This window comes from Tamandua tetradactyla, chromosome 1 (assembly GCF_023851605.1).
Source record: "Tamandua tetradactyla isolate mTamTet1 chromosome 1, mTamTet1.pri, whole genome shotgun sequence".
Lineage (NCBI taxonomy): Eukaryota > Metazoa > Chordata > Mammalia > Pilosa > Myrmecophagidae > Tamandua > Tamandua tetradactyla.
In genome coordinates, this window is record NC_135327.1 from 143,122,059 (window position 1) to 143,141,857 (window position 19,799).

Below are 19,799 nucleotides of genomic sequence, written 5' to 3' on the forward strand. Positions count from 1 at the left end.
GCTTGCCACCTCTCCTCCTTTCTCTCCCTATGCTCCCTTCCTTCCCCCACCACGAATATTCCTCTCTCCTCGAGTCTACTTTTATAAAGGACTAATATCTGTTCCTTAACTTTTTCTAACTCCCTACAACCAAAGTGTCTGCTCTGACTGTCCCCCTTCCCCCACCCACGCACACAATCATTAGGATGAGTTGAGCGCTGAACGCTGCACTAGAACCAAAATACTCTAATGGTTCCTCAGACATTAGCCCATCATCTATCAGAAGGGCCTATTACTTTGACATGTTTCCTACATGTGCAACCCACTGAAACTTAATCTGATGATTTACACCTGGGAATAGATCTCGCCTGTTTGGGGAGAGGATGGGACCCTGGGACCCAGAGCTACCAGGCCATGTGGCATTGCTTGCCCACCAACTAGACAAGCATGACTGCTTCCATCTCTTCTGTCAAAATAATGACCTTCTTCAGGAAAGTGTGGATCCAAAGACCTCCAGAGCAAGATAATAACTGATTTGAAAGTATTCCCTTTTAAATCGTCTTGTATTTCCCATCCTAGTTATAAGTTTGGCTAATTGCTTAATAATTCCTTTTAAAGGTCTCCATTTCTGCAAATACCAGTTCATTAGACCTACCTTTTCTGGTTGGAAATTGCTCTGCCTCTCTAAGTGTCCTCTGCCTCTTTCTCCCATTTGCACTTTTGCCTGAGCAACGTTCTGCTGACATAAGTAGCATCTCTTCAAAAAGGTGTTGGATAGATCAGGGTGTCTCTCATTGTGTTCCAGGCATTTAATCTGTGTTCATGAAACAGTACCTGTGATTGGGAAGGATCTAAAAGTGTCTTTAAAGAGCCAGTTTCCCTACCAGGTGAAGACATTGTGCACTGCAGTCTTAACCAGTTCCCGCGGTGTGGGGCACAGTGTCCATGACATAGCAGGGGCTGCCTGAGAAAGAGAAGCCCAGGCCCCGCCTCTTGGAACCTATGGCCCAACTGGCAGCTGCTCAGCTCGAGGAGGATTTAACTCTAGGATGCATTTCCACATGAAAATATCTCTGGGTTAAAACCCTGCCTATAGCAGAGGACTTCTCGGGGCCCTGCACTGTGAGCACCACAGGTACACACGTGCACTTTCACACATGCCCTATTTGGCTTAAGAATGTGCCCAGCTAGGAGCCAGGCCTCGCCCCGGTGTCTGTGTTTCCGGGAAGGAGCTTTGCCTGGGGAGGCAGCTGGCAACTCATCCTTTCTGGCAAAGGTCGATTAGGCGAGGCTACTAACCATAACAGGGTCACCTTGTGATTTTCCCCTTCTTAAATCAGCTAGACTTTCTGTTACTTTTTTAACAGCTTTATTGAGATATAATTCAGAGATCACATCGTTTATCCATTTAAAGTGTACAGTTCGGTGGTTTCCAGTATATTCAGAGTTGTGCCACCATCTCCACAGTCAGGCTTAGAACATTTTCAGCATCACAAAGGGAAACTCCACGCCCTTCAGCAATCATCCTCCTACTCCCCCATCCCCCTCACCTCAGTCCTAAACAGCCACTAGTCTGTTTTCTGTCTCTATAGATTGCCCTGTTCTGGACTTCCCTATGAGCAGAATCATATAATATGTGGCCTTTGGAGATGAGTGTTGCTTTTTATTTTTTGTTCGAAATGATGTTTCTGGCACCCAACTTTCCAACTTTAAATAATCAAGCCACTTTATCCAAATCCTGAAGAAGGCCAACCCAATCCTCCATTCCTTTGAGACAGTGAGGAAAGTTAGAGCGACAGAAAGAGGATTAGATCTTCCATCCTGAAAATGTTTTTAGGCCAGTGATGAGTTAGAAGCAACATAGGTAACAACCAAGAGAGAGAAGTAAGAAGGGCCAGAATAGCAGCAGGAAATGAGAGGCAATGAAGTTAGACAGGAAGGGTTGGAGTGGAAGGACTCGAGTGTTAACGGGACGGGAGGAGAGGACAGCTCGTTTAGTGTGGGTGTCATGGAATGCTGTGTATCCTTAAGTAAGACCTGTCTCAGCAGGCCCATCTACTGTGCAAAAGCACCCCTGTGAGGTGGGAGGCTGGTACTCACTCTGAGGGAAAGGGAAGTGCTAACAGGCACTGGGGATAGGCCACCAGGAACTCAGAGTTTGGAGAGAAAAGATAGACTCGCCTCCAGAGTATCCGTAGGCATTTTTATTAATCGTCCCATTATTTCCTGCTTGACCCCAATATCCTACCAAGTGAAGTCAAAGCTGTTGAAATGGTTCTGGGAGAGAATGGAGGAAAGAAGCCTTGTCCTCCTCCCTGACTCGATCAACCAGTTGGCACTCACCTCCCCACCATGCGCTCACACAGGACAACTTTCAGCAATTCTCTATGTGAGGCACTGATTGGAAGCAATTTAGAAACTGCCAGATGACATCAATCTAAAGGGTATATAGCTTGGCATTGCCCAACATGAACCAGCATTAGTGTTCGAATTGGTCCGTGTTTGTGCAGTTGATTTTTTTATCTTTCTTAGAAAGCTACTCTGCATTCCTTTGAAATAATCCAGACTGTGAAATGATGCCCTCCTATGAAAAGAGTTAGAACAACACATACAACCATTTCTCAACCCATGCATTTCTAACTTTGTCTTTTTCTCCTAAATGTTCTGGTTTCTCTTATTGTTTTCCCTACTGAACATCTGAAATTCCTTCTGAGCCCTTGGCTTTCTATAAAATCTTGTTCCTCTTATCTGGGTGTTATTGCCTGAGGAAGCCAAAGATAAAAACAAAAACAAGAACGCTTAGGTATATGTTTAGTATTAAACGGGAGTGTTCTGTGTACTATAGAAGCATTAATCCATTCCATCCTCACCACAACCTTACGAGGTAAGTACTAGTATCAGACCCACACTATAGGTGAGGAAACTGAGGCACAGGGAGGTGAGACATTTGCCCAGAGTCACATAGCTAGCAAGTGACAGAACCAGATTTGAACTCAGACAGTCAGACTCTCAAGTTTGTGCTTTAATCACTGTGAACTACCACCCTTGTCTCTCTGCACACTATGAATGGAATGCCCAAGAATGATGTTGTATTTTTAATCTTTACAAATAAAATGTGAGCTCTTAATTTAGTTACCTTTAACCATTCTGTTTTTCCCTCCCAAACTCTCAGATGATGGAAATGCTTAAAGCAAACTAAGGTAGTGTGAAACCAAACCATGTAAGTGTGAGCATGGCTCCTTGTGGGTTAAGCTGTGTTTTGTGCGCTTCTGCCTACCGTTCCCGCATGTTCTCTCCGCTGTGCTCCTCTGATTCCCGCTTTCGGCGCTTGGCGCTTAGAACGCATGAACCATCACTTTGAAGCAGTGGATCTTATGTCTTTGTTCTGATTTTATATTTGTGCTTCCCTCTCCCACATTCCCAGCACACGAATAAGAGCCAAAGCTCCTGTAGCTGTCAGCCTGGCATCTTCCTAGGAAGGAGCTGGGAAATCCTGGGGAATTGCGTCTGGTTGTTGTGCTCTGACAATGAGCCCTCACATTGGCAGCCTTTAGAATTCTGAGCACGCATCTGTGTTCTCACTGCAGCACGCGCTACTCCCAAGCGTGGAGACGCGCTGCGTGGGCTTTCCCGTGCAGGTCATGACCATGCTGGACACCTCAGCTATGTGGCTTCTCCTCCTGGGGCCTCCAGCCAGCCTTGAGTGGTCCCTTGCCCTGGGAGTCTTTGGAGGAGTGGGTGCTATGTGGAAATAGACACTATTTTGCCATGTGGCAGGGCCATGGGAGCCATGGAGAGAAGGAGTACCCTTCTCATTCATTTCCTCTCTGTACATATGCCTATGTATGATGGACACACATACATATATTCACAAGCCCGTGATTTTGAAGGAAAAAGGATGATGGCTTTTAAGGCAAGTATTAGGTAGATTGGCCCGTAATTCCCACCACCTCCCCCACCCCCTCACCCCGCCACTCCCTCCCCCACCCCACCCCCACACACAATTCCTTCTGGTGTTCTTTGATTCTACATAAATTATATTTCCACTTTGAGTGAATCCAATTGTTGATAAACTAGATTTACAAAATAAATCAGTTGGGGAGGATTGTTATTTGTGCCTGACTAACACTGTTACTGGAACATTTGAAATGTGACCCTATCTGCCTGACCGTGACTTCACGTTTGGAACTGCCTCTTGTTCCCAGTCTCCCTGGAATTTTGAGTGTGTGTGTTGAATGGGAATAAGGAAGGAACTTTCCAAGTTAGCTGTCAGAGATGACAGAATTTAACATCAAAGGGGCTAGCATGAGATGTAACTGAGCTCTACCCTAGCGCCTGCATTGTTAAGACCCCAACCCATCATTTAGACACTCACAGAATACTGGAGGGACCTTAAAGAGGAGTCATTTGCTACAAATCCCTTAATTCACAGATGATGACTGAGGCCACAAGAGGAAATGCAACTTGGCCAAGATGGGACAGAGCCTGGATTAAAACTCAATCCTCCTCTTAACACCAAAGCATCTCATTGATGTAGTGTCCCAGCTCATTTCTCTCTGGGAGAGAACACTGCACACACCCAGGAGAGCATTTTTAGAAGTGAATGAATGTGAAAGAGCCTACATCCCAAGAAGGACACTAGGCCCCTGCCCTGGCTCTGCCACTAAATATCCAGATGAGCTTGGAAAAGTCACTGCACCTCTCTGAACCTCAGGCTCTTCATCTGTAGAATGAGTCTGAGAGCAGTTGATTTTTTTAAAGTACATGATGCTAAGTTTGCTCATTAACTTCAAGCCATTTTTCATGCAATTTCCTCCCAGAAGTATTTATTTCCCATTACAGTATTATGGAAAAAGTTGTCGTTAGACTGTGAAAATGAGGGCAGCCCATGGAAATAGGAACTCTGTGAGTCTTGGTTACTAACTGGAGAAGAATGAGGGCAGGAAGGAGAAGGTGCAGATGAGAAGGGAGTAGCCTGCCCCCTTATACGGATCTATTGAATTAAGGTGGATGTGGCAAACTCCAGATTTGGTCATCTCAAATATGCCAATTTCTGCAGTTTGGGATTTTCTGATTGGCATCTCTTCTCTGCTTCTCCAAAACATCAAAGATTAGAGTTCTGGAATTTGATGAGATCCAGTAATGAACAAGGTTATACTTTCTCCTTTTCACTGTACTGCTTACAAAGTTAAAAGGGCCTCAGAAGTCTCTGAGACAGAGAATAATTTGAAAGGCAGTGAGGCAAAAGTAGATATTCATACATGACAGCTTCCAGTGTCGTTTTGAGATGCACTCCTTATTTATAAAAAATCGTGGAAATGCAGATTTTAATCAAATAAGCAATGTCCTTTTTAATTTTTTTATTTGAGCAGCTGTAGGTTGATTAAAAAAAATCATGCAGAAAGTACAGAGTTCCCATATACACACACACACAGAGTTTTTTCTGTTATTAACATTTTGCTTTAGTTTGGTGCCTAGACATTTTTTCATAGTAAATCCATGGATGTCTTATGATGAATCTTTTTATAAAGCAAGGAATCATCACTTGACTTCACATTTTTGACCACTTATGCTTTCCATATATCAAGTTTGGCTTAAAATGTACATTTCTTTTTTAGTGCAGCATTTTCCAAAATAGCCATCTCTGCAGCAGCCTCCCCTGGAGCTGACACTAATTCACAGTTGGGATGGAGTAGCAGGACAAGCTCTGGCAGGGTGGGGAAAATCACAGAGGTGAACAGTTCCCTGTGCAATTCTTGGATTTTAATGCCGCTGGCAAAAATATAGCATTGCAAAGAATTGTGGCCTCAGAAAGTATCAGTAGGATAGAATTTCTGCTCAAAATTTTGTCAAAGAAGTAGTTTAGACATAGCCTATCCAGCTGGAAGTGCTAGGGGACCTCTGAAGCTGCCTTCGCACGGCACTTAAATGCAAAAATGCCAATCGACCACATCATTTGGAAGGAGCTGCTGTTAGAAATTACAGTGGAGGCCGACGGCCCCTTCTTGGCAACTATCGTTGCCCTGGCTTTGCTGTTCCTTCTCCCATGACAACTATATGCTGTTTGAAGAGGAAAATGACATCCTTGAGAAACTCCCCAAGACTAGCCTTCTGCTGGCAATGCTCAGTGGGCAGAGGTCTCTGAGCACCTTCCTCATCTTATTTTTCCCCTTGCCCAAGAATCCCCTGAACAACAGGCCAACCAGCGGGAGAATTTTTCAGATTTCTCCCAAGTTCTTTCAAGCCCATTCTGGACTTTTCTTAGGGCAACCATTGTGCTGCTGAGACCTCTAGTGGCCAAATTGGTAACTGCAGGTGTCTTAGAAAAACAGGAGACCCCAGAGTCAAAGGCGCCTGTGAAGATCTCTGCCTGCAGTACTTTCTAGATAGAGAAAAGGAAGTGTGTGTAGCCTGAGACCCCTAAAATATTAGCCAAGGGGGTCTGTTGGCCATTGTTATGCAAATATGCCCAGTTGGCTCTTTAGAGATGATTTCTCCCGGGTTAGCCATGGTGTGAGGACTCTGCCTTCTTTTGAGCTTCAGGTTATTATTCCAGTTTAGTTTTAGGATCTACTGGAAGTCTAGATCTGGCCAGTCCTTCAGTCTTGCCCTCAAGCAGACCTATAACTCCATTTTTGCCTGTAACCAGATTTTGCTCCTGAGAGTCTAAAGGGCCAGCCACCAGACCCCAGTCACCTGACAGAGACACAGCCCAAATGCAGATTTTGTCCCCGAGGGCTCTGCTTAGACCAGCCTGGCTCCTCAGGCAGCTGATCCTGTCCTGCTTCCCCCGACATTCACCTCTCTGAGCAGCAGAAAACAAGTGCTCCACCACCACCGCCTCCTGCATCTGCAGGCTTCCCTGGAACACAGCAGGAAGCAAGGATACACCTGACTGACCCAGGACTAAACTTCTTTTAATTGTTCTAAACCAGTGGTTCTCAAAATGTGTTCCCCAGACCAGCAGTGGCACCTTGGAGCTTATTAGAAAGGCAGATTCTCAGGCCCACCCCAGAACTGCTGAATCAGAAACTCTGGGGGTGAAGCCTGGCAATCTGCATTCCTAACAAGCCCTTCAGGTGCTTCTAAAGCATGCTCAAATTTGATAACCAGTGCTCTAAATGACAATGCTCAAATGTCAGGATGCGTAACATTACAAACTCCCGACTCATTTAAAATATGGATTCTGACACCTCACCCACAAAAATTGGGTAGTTTCGCAGGGGGGCGATGCAGAAACCTTCTTTTAAAATAATTACTCTATGTAATTCTGACTACCATTTTGAGAATGTTAGGTTCTGAATTGCATCCCCCTCCCCCGCCAAAAAAAAAGATATTTTAAAGTCCTAACCCTGGGTCCTGTGAATGTGACACTATTTGGAACGAGGATCCATTATGGCTGGTGTCGTTTTAAAGGAGAAGAAGAGATAGAGACCGAGAGAAAAAGACGATGTGAAGACAGAGAGGGCAGAACCTAGAGTGATGAATCTACAGTCCAAGGAATATGAAGGATTCCTGCACATACCAGAAGCTAGAATAGGCAAGGAAGGATTCTCCCCTACAGGTTTCAGATGGCCCTGTCAATCCCTTGATTTCAGGCTTCTAACCCCCAGAATTGTGAGACAATAATTTCTATTGTTTTAAGCCATCCTGTTTGTAGTCCCTTGTTATAGCAGACCTAGGAAACTAAGACAGAGAAATTCTGTTCTAGAAAGAGCTGGGCCATCATCTCTAGCATAGATGACTTAGAGATAAATATTGTTCTCATATTTCACTTGTTGTAAATGGAAATGGAGTAAATATATCAGAATACTCCAAGTCTTTGGAGGGGATCACTTTGTTCCATTGACAAATTATATTTTGCTACTACTATGAGGGAGTTCTCAGTGGAGGCATAACATATTCCAAATATGAAACCTTTTTCTGGAAGGAGATATTAATTGTTGGGAGAACAGAAAGAACATGGTGTTCTTCTTATGAATCTGGGTCTCTGGGGCAGTGTGTCTGGCTCAACTGAGAAGCCACGTGCCTTCACTTGGCTTTGAGTCTATCGGAGCAAGTCAACCTTTCCTCTCCTTTCTCAAACAGTTAGAAATTTGGTGGTGTTTTCTCAACAGAATCCACGAGGTTATATTGACTATATTCCTGCTAGGAATAAAAAAGGTTTTCAAAACTTGAGGCTGTGAGTACACTTGGCATATACGGCCACTGTATTGATCACCCTGGAAAAATAGAACTCATAATTGTGACAATTCTTGTGGATGAAAAGTCCCAGCTCTCCTCACCCCAACTCTTGGCCTACCAGGAGGTCTCAAAAAAGATTTGCTATTGTGTTCTTCTCCCATCTTAACCCTCCCCTACAGTTCTCTTCAATGCACCCACACCTTTACGGGGTGCTAGTTCACCTTTATGGGGTGTTCATTCATTGGGATGTGCTCCAAGAAGACGAGTGTGCACTGCCACATTTTCAAGAACCCGACAGGAACAGAGCAAGAGATTCAAGGCCAACACTCCTTATAGCCACCAAAGTTGGAGGATTCCCAAACATTTCCCAGGCACTGGCATGGAGATGTTGGCTGCTTGGAGGCAGTAGCTTTATCTGGCTCAAGCTTCTGACCTTTTCAAATGATGTGGCTAGAGCTGGTGAAAAAGAGAAAGAAAAGTCCGATGGTCTTCTTTCCTTTCTTTCTTCCTTCCTTCTTCCTTCCATCTTCATCACCTTATTCATTTTCCCATCTTCCCTTTCTCATATTTTCCATGCTTCTTTTACCTTCTCTGGCTTTTTCCCTTTTCCCTCTTTCCTTTCTTTTAGGACTTTCTGGAGGCTGCAGGGTACTGTGATGTTCTTGAACAACAAATGAAAAATCACACTCAGGAACTCTAGGACCTGTCAATTTCTTGTCCAGCACTGAGTCCACTGCTGCCTTCATCCATTCTCCAGGGGAAGTGGCCTCACCACCATATTCCTTTACAGAGCGTGGCCCATGTGCCAGGACCAACAGCCAGCAGTGGTGATTGTCGTCCCCTGTGTGCACAGAGCTGCACAACTGGCAGTGTGCTCACCTCATTGGTCCTCCCCAGAGTCCTGAAACACAGAGCTCCTGAGGAGCTCAAAGAGCCTCACCAGTATTAACTGCTGAAGCCACATGCACCCTGCCAGGCAGAAAATGTCCCCTTAATTGTACAATACAATTAAAAACCAGATCTCCCCTTGCCCTGACAGAGGGAGAGAGAAAGGAAGCAAGAAAGGAAAGTGCAGCAAAGGAAAATCCAAAGGGAAGTCACAAATGATGTCAAATTTTAAACTCAAACTTCTCTGGTACCAGCCCAGCCTTCTGCCCTCAGCAGCTATGCCTGAAATCATGAGGCAGCAACGGAAGAAAGAAAGGAGAAGGATGCTGGAAGTAGGGCAACAGTAAAGAGAAGAGAAGGCTTTTGTCCAATGAGCAAATCTGCTGTTCACACAGAGATGTTTCTGGATTAGGAACACCCTCTTTGGGAGTTTGGCATGGGCACGGCTGGCCCTGCTGGTGGGAAGCGCTGACCTTTGTCTCGCTTGCTTGTCCTGTGTTCCTGTACCCACACCCAGCTTCGTGGGGGTGTGACCAGCACAGTCACTCAGGGTCCCTTGTCCAAAAGGGCCCCAGGCCCGGGGCTTAATGCTCTGCTGACCCCATCTTGAAATTGTTAAGAATTTTATCTTTGAATTTGTGTTTTGTAAGTGATGTGTGATGGGACAGTGACAGTGAGTGTGCTCCGTGGGGCTTGGAGACTCAGCTTGTGACGTCCTGCTTCCCACTACCTCCAACATCCCTCTCCCCACCTCCATCCCTGGCTCCCTGGTTCAGCCCACTCTCCTTCCCCCTGATACCCTGGGCCCTTCGTATCTCCTGTTCTCTGTCCCTGCAAGGGCCTGGGCACGGGTGGGAAGGGTCATGGTCGGTGGCCCCCACCCTGCAGCTTCTCAGGGCAGGGCATAGCCAGAGGCCCCCAATGCAGTGAGGGGCCAGTGTATCGCCCACCCCCCATCTCGTAACCTAGTGCAGAGTTGCAAACCCTTGGGTGTCACCTGCCAGCCATAGATCAAGGTTATATCTGGTGGGAGGGGGAACTCCCCAGGGCCTGCCTCCAGTCAGGACACTGGTCCAGCAGCTGGCATTAGGGGGTGGGGAGGGCCCCAGCAATAGAGCACAGAGCAGGGGCTCCTGGGTGCCCGTGGGGGGCCTTGAATATCCCCTGCCAGAGAGAGAGCTCCTAGTGCTATGCCTGTGGAAACCCTCTTTTCCTCCTTCCAACCCTCCTGAGTCTGTCTTATGTTGGTCCTAGGGATGAAATACAGTTTGTGTGATTTTGGTGATTCCACAAATGAGTTTTTAAAGATCCTTGGTATTTGCCTTTAAAACTGATATTGCACAATATAAAGATGAAAGGTAAAAGTCATGCTAATAATTCGAATTTTTTATTTTTATTTACCTGGAAGGCAGTAAACGGCAAATAAGAAACAGTATGACAAATCAAGAAAGACACCAGAGAAGAAAGGAAAAAGCTTTATATTGTAGTACCTTTGACAGCACTTTTCCTTCTTTTAGAACAGGAGGCCCCACATTTTCATTTTGCACAGGAGCCCACAAACTGTGTCGCTGGTCCTGCTTGTCCCTTGCAGACTTCCAAATGGGAAAATGTTCCCATTTCTCCTTATACAATGTTGGAGGTGAAATTTAATCATTTGAGGGAAAAGATCCCAGTCTGTGACTGATGGTAATTTCACCTATGGGAGAAAAAAAATAGTAGGAAACTAGAAGTAAAAGAACCAAGAGATTCTTACACTTGGACAAGTACCCATCACATTTTTAAACAGAATTTAGTGTGAGGGTCCCTTGGTCAGGTCCATTCATTCATTATGGGACACCACCCTTCAAGAACGTAATTTCTTACACTTATCCCAGATCAATTATGTTTCCAGCATCTTGTCCATGATGTAGATCATCTGTCACCCTCCTTTCTGAGGTCTGGAGCCTCAGAAACAAAAACTGACAAGCTTGTAAATTTTTTTAGCTTTAGTATGGAAAACGGAAATAAAGCAGAATTAAATGCAGAAAATAATCATTTCCTTAGCACCATTTGTCTAGGTAAAATTTGTAGGGCTGCGTTTTAAATGAGATTTAAAGAGAGTAAGTAAAGCAAATTGGACCTTCTTTCCAGGTCAGGAAAATTTTTTTCTTAACTGAAGCCCACTCTGGTTTAGAAATTCTTCATAATTACTCTCTATTGAGTAGAAATGCATCCACCCAAACACACGCTTCTCTGCGCAGTTGTGAACCTCAGTCAGCTCTTTAGACCGGCGTGGGAAGCTTAATGTATTTCCTGGGAAATCATACCAGTCTCCTTGATCAGCTTATCCCAGCTTTGCAAATTGAAAAAATTCATTCCTGGCATCAACAACCTATTAAATTGGTTCTGATGAATAATTGGATCTTAAGACCCTTTCAAGGCAATATTGACAACAACAGATTAGTGGGGTGGCTGATGCCGAGCAGTATAGTGCCAGGTATTGATTGATAGTAATATCAAGACTTTGATATTCTTTCACCCACAGGAGCGAAAAAAAAAGGAAACCTAAAAATAAAAGGACAGTGAGACTTTGGTTTAAAATGAAATTTGGTTTAAAATGCTGGGTCCTGGACTCTGCCCAGATCTTCTGATTCTGAATCTTTGAATTAACCGGGAGATTTGTGTATTAACATTTGAGAACCATTGACCTCAAGAAGTTTTCATTCATGTCAGTGAATGATTGATTGTATTTTCCAAACCTAAAGATTCGAGAGTTCCATTGCACAAGTATGAATCTTTAAATTGCTTGCTTATTAAGTAAGACTAATCTGTGTGTTTTGTAATTCTCCGAAGCCAAGAGTAAAGTTCTTTGCCAACTCATTTGTTCAGTCAGCATATATAGTGTGTGCTATGAGCTATCGTGGTGCAGTGCTGGGTTCTGCAAATTGACTGATCCTCAGAGCTTCTGGATGAGCAGCGACACCCTACTTAGGAAAACCCTCAGTTATAAGAGAGAAACAAGACATGAATCTTTGGGAGGATTGAGGAAAAAAAGGTCAGAATAGAAGCTAATGTTTGTGGAGACTTTGATGCATGCCAGGAGCTCTGCCTGTATTATCTCATTTTACCCTCATACTAGCCAATGAAGTAGGTACAGGTAGATTGTCCCCGTTTTCACAGATAAGGACACCAGAGCTCAGAGGGAACTAGTGAGCAGTGGAGCAGAGATTCACTCCCAGTAGTCTGCTTCCAGACTTTATTCACCGCAATATGGCTGTCGCGGTAGTTTTCCTTTCCCTAAAAAAGGCAGAACCAAGAAGTGATGCTATTAAATGTGAGTACTTTGTAATATCATGTGGCCACCTACTTTCTATTCCAATGGCAGTTTATTCTTTATTAAAACCATGAAGCACACACAGTTATCTGGCCTTGTGCAGGGCTCTGGGGAAACAAGGGGAATAAATGTACAAGAAGCTTCAGTCGCTAAGACATTCGGCAGAGATCACCAGTCACATAGGAAATCCAGAATTAGAATTCATAATTCCCAACTTCCTTGATCAGTCTTGAGGCCGTTTGGCTGCCTGGCCTGCCTTTCTAAAATTGTCCCAGGAGAAGTATTTTCCAACTCCCTTGTATTATTGTGATAATAATAACTCTGCCAGCTTGGCTGTTCCTACGCAAGCAAAACCACTCCTGGGGGCAGTAAATTTGGAACCGCAATCTCTTTGTCATCCAGTCTGGAGAATTATAATTTTTTAACACCTTTCAGTGTGTTAAAGTCAGTCTTTTTCCTTCTTCCCTGATGCTGGTAAAATTTACTGCGCTCTCGAAACTGGCCCCCTCAGTGTAATCCCTAATAAATAAAGAGCGAAACTCTACACAAAAGCAGCAGGGAGGTTTCCGACTGAAGGTTCTGCAGGAGAGAAATAGGGCATGTGGTTTGGAATCATTACTACATAGCAGCTTCTGTGGCAGTTAAAGTCAAGTTAAATAAACTGGCAAATTCTAGCTGTGTCCTATGCTACTTCCTGCTAGGAAGACTGAATACAAAACAGAATATCTCACTGTCAATATGAAAACTGTGTAAAGATATCTTGACGACCTTTTAGACTTACCCTGAAAGCTAGCATTGCAGATTTCTTTCAGCCCCAAACAAATCAATCTGTGAAAATTTTCCTAAGCCCCTTTTACATTACTGGTGTCAGGCACTGACTGGGTGTTTTCTGGTGGCAGAACTATGGTAGGGGCTCAGGTACAGGCTCTGGGGCCCAGGATGGGCTCCAATCTTAAGCAAACTATAAAGCACAGGCTTCCCACCACTCACTCTTTGGTCCCTGAGGGAAGAGCTACCCCAGAGACTCTGCCAAGGGTAAAGGTAGTGTGTCTTTCCCTGCCCTGCTTGAACTTTATCAGCACCCCAAACTACTTCCCTCTCCTTGAGAACCCTCAGTCCTGAAGCACCACACCCACCATCTGTTTGCTCCACCTCTATTCCTGGGGTGCTGAGCAAAACTGGAGAAAGTCCCCAGACATTGTGACGCATCTGCGACACCTTCACACCTCTCACCTCGGCAGGTACCCCCGCCTCCTAGTACCCCCTTCAGTCATTCCTTGGCAGCCCTTCTGCCATCTCTCCATGGGTGACTCCAAACTTTCTCTCTCCTCAAGCCTGCAGCACACCTTCACTTCCAGGAGACTCTACCAGCCCCTCGGCTGGGGTGGAGCTCATCCAATGACAACTTCTCCAAATTCTTTCTTTTCCACCTCAAATCTTTTATTTTCAACCTTTTATTCCCTCATCTCTGTCACTATCCTTTATCAGTCCCATATCTTACTCTTCCTCCTAAAGTTTTAACCTCCTTCCCTGTCACCCCTGCAGAGGTTACTTTCTTTTTCCCCATATTGAAGCTCTCCCTTCCCATTGGCATTCCCCAACCTCCACACCTTAAGCTTTTACCCTTTCTCTCTCCTTTTCACTATCTTTTTGTTTTTAAAAATTATCTGTTGCTCACACTTCTACCTCTACCTTTTTAAAAAAAATTACTATGATGACTGTTTCCCATTTGCAAAAAAAAAAAAAAAAAGCGTAAATAATAATGAGATTAACACATATTACTCGTCACTTGGCTTTGGAAATAAATCATTACCAATACTCCCATTTGGAGTTGGACTGGAATTTAATCTTGCTTCTAATACTTCCATCACCACCACCCAGACACACACACACATACACACACACACACACACACACAAATAAGACCTTTTTTCAAACCTTCTCTGCAATCCTACATTATTGACCCCTCTTAGAATTGTGTCCTCTCCTGCCTACTATGAACTTGATCTCTCCTGGTTCCTCTTCTTCATTTGTAACTATCTCTTCTCTGCTTTCTCTAGCTCCTCTTCCTCTTCCAAGTTTCTAACCTGTGTTTCTGTTCTTCTCCCCCTCTATTAACTCTCTTTTCTATCATATTCATTTCTTTGTTTTATTTCTTATAGAAATGGCTCTCAAATCTAAATCTCCAGTTTATATTTTCCACCCAGATTCCATTTTCAATTTTCTATCTGCATGACAGGCATGACTAGGCAGTGCTGTTAGCACCTCAAATTGACATGCCTCAGGGCTTCATCCTCAGCCCTGTCCTGTTTGACAGTCTCAGTAGTGACTCAGGTGGAGATATGAACTTATCAAATTTGTGACTAACACAAAGTTGGGTAGGATATTCCATAGCTGAATATCAGAATATGGACCCAACAGACCTAGGCAGGCTGAGTCTAACAGGATGAAATTTGACAAAGGTCAATCAAAGAACTTGACCTCGGTTTAAAAAAAAAAAAATCTAACCACATAATCAGAGGAGTCATGAGTCAGGAGTATAGAGAAAAAGGCACAAATATTTTTGTTAAATGTAAAGATCACTGGGCACAAACATTGTGAAAAGATAATGAAATCTTAGGTTGTAAAAGATAAAATATCTACAACAAGTAAAGAGGTTTGTTCTCAATTTAATAGTATTTGATTCAGCCCCACCGTGCTGATTAAGCTCTGACATTCAAAGAAAAGCTATTGAAAACTTGCTATGCATTTAAAGGGGAACAGCTGAGACCCTAAAAGTACCTAAAACAGCTCCTATGAGCATGTCCTAAAGGTTATTCTGAAGAAATGAGATTAGACAAACTCTTTGTGACTCCACGTGATACAACCAGCACCAGTAGGAGGCACCAAAGGACACGGATCCAGCACATGCCACCAAGGAACTCTCCAACTTTTTAAGCTCTTAGAGATGGAAGGTAGGGTTACCCACCTCCTTCTTTGGGAGGTAGTGGGTAACTGGGGGAGATGTCCATGTTTAGTGGACTTGGACACAATTTCTAGCTTCCTCTTTTCAAATGTCTTCTACCAGTGAGATCCTTTGCTTATGTGGACATACATAGATCTCAACTCACCAAATAACAATTAAAGATGAAAAGCCAATGTTCATCTTATAGCCACAGAAAAAAAGCATTCAGTGATTTAAGAGGAAAAAAATAACTAAGCAAAAAAATAAAGTAGAAATTCCTTTACGCAATAAGGGATATCCACTAAGAAAAAAAAAGGCAAATATTCTTAATTCATTAGAAGAATTCCCTCTAAATTCAGGAGCAGAAGAAGGATTCCTACACTGCCACTGTCATTAAGCATTATACTGGAAGTCCTTTCCAAAGAAATAAGATGAGGAAATAAATAAAAGAGGATTTAAAAAGAAGAATCAAACTTTCATTACTCATGGAAGTTATGATTGTCTTTATATAAAATTCAAGAAAATCTACCAGCAAACTACTAGAATTAATAAAATGGTTCGGCGATATTTCTTGAACTAAGATCAATATTTAAATATCAATATTGTGCCTGTATACTAACAGCAATCAATCAAAATGTAAATATTTTAAAGATGCTATTCACAGTAGCAACAAAAACTACAAGGTAGCTAATATACTCTGGATTTTTTAGAAAAAATTACAAAACTTTATTGAAGGATGTAAAAGATGTAAAAGAACATTTAAGTAAATGTTCATGAATGGAAATATTCAGATTCTTAAATATGGCAATTCTCCCTAAATTGTGACTCTGTAGATACAATTTTATGCCAATCAAAATCCTAAATGGTTTTCTCAGAATTTGACAAGCTGATCCTAAAATTAATAAGGAAGAATGAAGGATCAAAACTATCCAAAACATTTTTTGCATTTGGATAGACAAATAGACTAATAGAACTAGAACCCAGAAATGGACATACTTAGGAAAACCTAGTTTATGATGTGAGACATTACAAATCCTTGTAAAAAGGGTGAACTTTTTAACTAGTGATAGTGAACAATGACTATCAAAATGGAAGAAGAAATACTAAATTATATGCCTACTTCATCCACAAACAAAATAAATTCTATATTTGAATTAAAGATCCATGTAAAGAGTAAAATTTTAAATCTTCTAGTAGAAAGTACAGACTATTGTTTAGTACAATACATAAATACATAGTCTGTGTGTGTATATATTTCTTAACAAAATACAAAAACATAAACCATAAAGGAAAGGAATACTAGATTCAACCACATTAAAATGTTAAATATTTATATAACCAATGACTGACACCATATGCCAATTTAAAAGGTAGTCCATAGTCTTGGAGATGATATTTGCAAAACATTTAAATCAACTAAGGATTGTATTCAGACTTTTTATGCTAAAACTCCTAAAAAGTTTAGTACAAAAACAAATAGGAAGGTGGGCCATGGTGGCTCAGCAGGAAGAGTTCTCGCCTGCCTTGCCTCTGTCAAACCTGGAGACAGAAGATACAAGTTTATTTAAATATTTGATTTACTTTTTCTAGTTCTTAGCAATAGCAAAGAGAGAAAGGAGAGATGTTCACTGGCAGAGCACGGTGGTTCAGTGGTAGAAGCTCGCCTTCTATGCGGGAGACCTGGGTTCAATTCCCAGACCATGCACCTAAAAAAAAAAAATAGGAGGGGGTGCAAGGGTAGTTCATTGGTAGAATTCTCGCTGCCATGCGGTTCGATTCCTGGTCCATACACTTCCCCTCACCCCCCCCAAAAAAAAGCAAAATTCAATAAATGGTGCTGCAGTAACAGGATACTCACATGGGAAAATAATGAACCCCTCTATATAGCATACACGAAAAAGGAAAAAAGAAAACAAATCAGAAATTCAAAAACAGGAAATCTTATGGCCAAGAAAGTTAACTAGGGACTTTCAAGATACCTGGGGCTCTCATCTAATGTAGGGAGGGTAGATTGTTGAATAATTTGTTGTTTGATAGTAGATTCTGCCTGGTGTGGTTAGTCACAGCAATATATCTGTTGTAGTTTTCAGTACCATCTAATGGCTTGTTATGTTTCTGTTTATTGCACTAATAAAGGATGCTCATGCCATCTTGGGGGTTCACTGTGCACAAGAGGTGAAAATGCACCTAGGTTTCCCAGGGCTGTCCTCCAAAGGCAGCCCTGGGAAAGAACCTGAAGGGTATATTCCCATCCCTGCCATACCGCCTCCATCTTCTCACCATCTCTTCCCAAAAGTGTCAAGTTTTTTCAGATTGCATGCTCCAAGAGCAAGCACTAAGGACCCATTCTAATTACCTTAAAAGGAAGTCATATGTAATGGATTAGAACTACTGAGATGTGTTTTATTCCCTAAAAAGTAAATTATTATATAAGAAATTCTAAGCTCTGCCAGTGAACATCTCTCCCTTCTCTCTTTGCTATTGCTAAGAACTAGAAAAAGTAAATCAAAAATTTAAATAAATTTGTATCTTCTGTCTCCAAGTTTGACAGAGGCATATAAAGTATACTGAGAATCCAGCTTGAAGCGGATGGGAAAACTTAACCTTCTTTTTTTTTTCTGTATTATTTTTTATCAATACAACTACCAGAGATGGTGCCATCTTCAGATTTTCTCCAACAATCTTATGTTTTCCACTGCAAATGCAATTAAGTGCTATTTATAGTGGGAATGAAAAAAAAAACAATTCAGAAAGAAAAAGCAGAACTGAATAAACATGGTATACATACTTCTTAATTAAGGATTTTTTAATGAATCATTGGAAAATGGTAGGATACAGCAGGTGAATTCTCCATCTCTTAGTTGTAATAGATTATGTTCGTGTGGGAGAAAGGAGAAGAAATATGTTGATCATAAAGATTGCTGTAGTTGTTGTGGTTGAGCATCAAATTTGATTCTGAATTTCTTGGCACCTGTAAGTTACACGATATTTTCATTAAAGAACAATACTTTTTCATTTTTATTCTAATAATATGTGTACAATCTAAAGTTTTCCCTTTTATCCACATTCAAATATGTAATTCAGTAGGAACCTTGCTTTTATGTAAGACTCTGAGTAGCAAAATGAACCATGTCCTTCATAACAGTTTTATAACTAACAAAAACGACTATTTCTTGAAATCAGGGCACAACATTAAGTAAAAACATCTCAGAAGGGGGTTCTGGGAAAAGCTAAGCTAATGGTCCACACACAAAGCTTCCTGATTCTGAATATGGTCAGAGGATGGGCTCTAGAAACCTAAAGAGAAGACATAGTCCTTCTCCTTTAGATGATCTTCACTAGATAGCATTTTTGTCAGGCAGGCTTTTTTTTTTTTTAATACGGAATGCTTCAAGAATTTGCGTGTCATCCTTGCACAGGGGCCATGCTAATCTTCTTTGTATTGTTCCAGTTTTAGCATATGTGCTGCCGAAACGAGCACCAGACTTTGTTTTAAAGCAGTTTTACTGAGATAAGTTCATATACCATGCAATCCATCTAAAGTGTACAAGTGTCTTCTGCTGAATTCACAGAGTTATGCATTCATCACCACAATCAATTCTAGAACATTTGCACTCTCAGTAGGGTTCATTATGTTATACTGTCCCATGACTCATCCTCTGGCTTTCCTTCTAAGTGACACACACGACCCTGAACTTTTCCTTTCAACCACGATAGCACCCACATATCATCGCTGTGAATTACACTCACCATAATGTTTTACCATTCCCTTTATCCATTTTCAAATATTTGCAATCAGCTTTATTACAAAGTCCTTTGAAGCACAAAAGTATTCAGTTATGAGGAGGTCCCATTAATCTATTTTTTTTCATTGCTTGTGCTTTGGGTGTAAGATCTAAGAAACCACCTCCTACCACAAGATCTTAAAGATGCTTCCCTACATTTTCTTCTAGAAGTTTTATGGTTCTGGTTTTCAATTTTAGGTCTTTGATCCATTTGGAGTTAATTTTTGTATAAGATGTGAGGTGGATATGAATAACCAGTTCTCCTAGCACCATTTGTTGAAGAGGCTACTCAGTTGCAGTTGGATGGACTTGGCAGCCTTGCCAAAAATCAGTTGACAGGGTGGGCACAAGGGTAGTTCGGTGGTAGAATTCTCCCCTGCCATGTGGGAGACCCCGGTTCGACTCCTGGCCCAGTCACTTCCCAAACAAATAACAAAAAAAAAATCAACAAATGATGCTGCAATAACAGGATACTCACATGGAAAAAGAATGAAATGTGATCCCACCATACAGCATACCAAAAAAAAAAAATCAATTGACAGCCTCTCGCCCTCCATCTTTCTTTACTTGCAAGATTGCCTGAATGTCCTCCTACATGTATATCTAGTAAATTTCCTACCTACTTCTCTAAAAATAAAATCAATTGACCACAGATCTGAAGGTATATTTTTGAACTCTCAGTTCAATTCCATTGGTCAATACATCT

General features: G+C 42.1%; 1 protein-coding gene and 1 non-coding gene across 3 annotated transcripts in view; one reads left to right on the top strand and one right to left on the bottom strand.

Annotated features, from left to right (window-relative positions):
* The window catches only part of LHFPL3 (LHFPL tetraspan subfamily member 3), a 565,071-nt gene that overhangs the window by 505,107 nt on the left and 40,165 nt on the right, over nt 1-19,799 (top strand). The window contains exon 3 of one of the 2 annotated variants that reach the window (XM_077161074.1): nt 3,152-3,199. The exons of the other annotated variant lie outside the window; for it this stretch is intronic. Within the exon in view, the coding sequence (XP_077017189.1) occupies nt 3,152-3,168 (17 nt within the window). The 3' untranslated portion in view covers nt 3,169-3,199. The remainder of the gene's footprint in view (nt 1-3,151; nt 3,200-19,799) is intronic. 2 annotated transcript variants of the gene reach the window in all.
* Nucleotides 18,683-18,789, bottom strand: LOC143652835 (U6 spliceosomal RNA). The gene has a single exon (XR_013160894.1). It is a non-coding gene; the product is annotated as a U6 spliceosomal RNA (small nuclear RNA).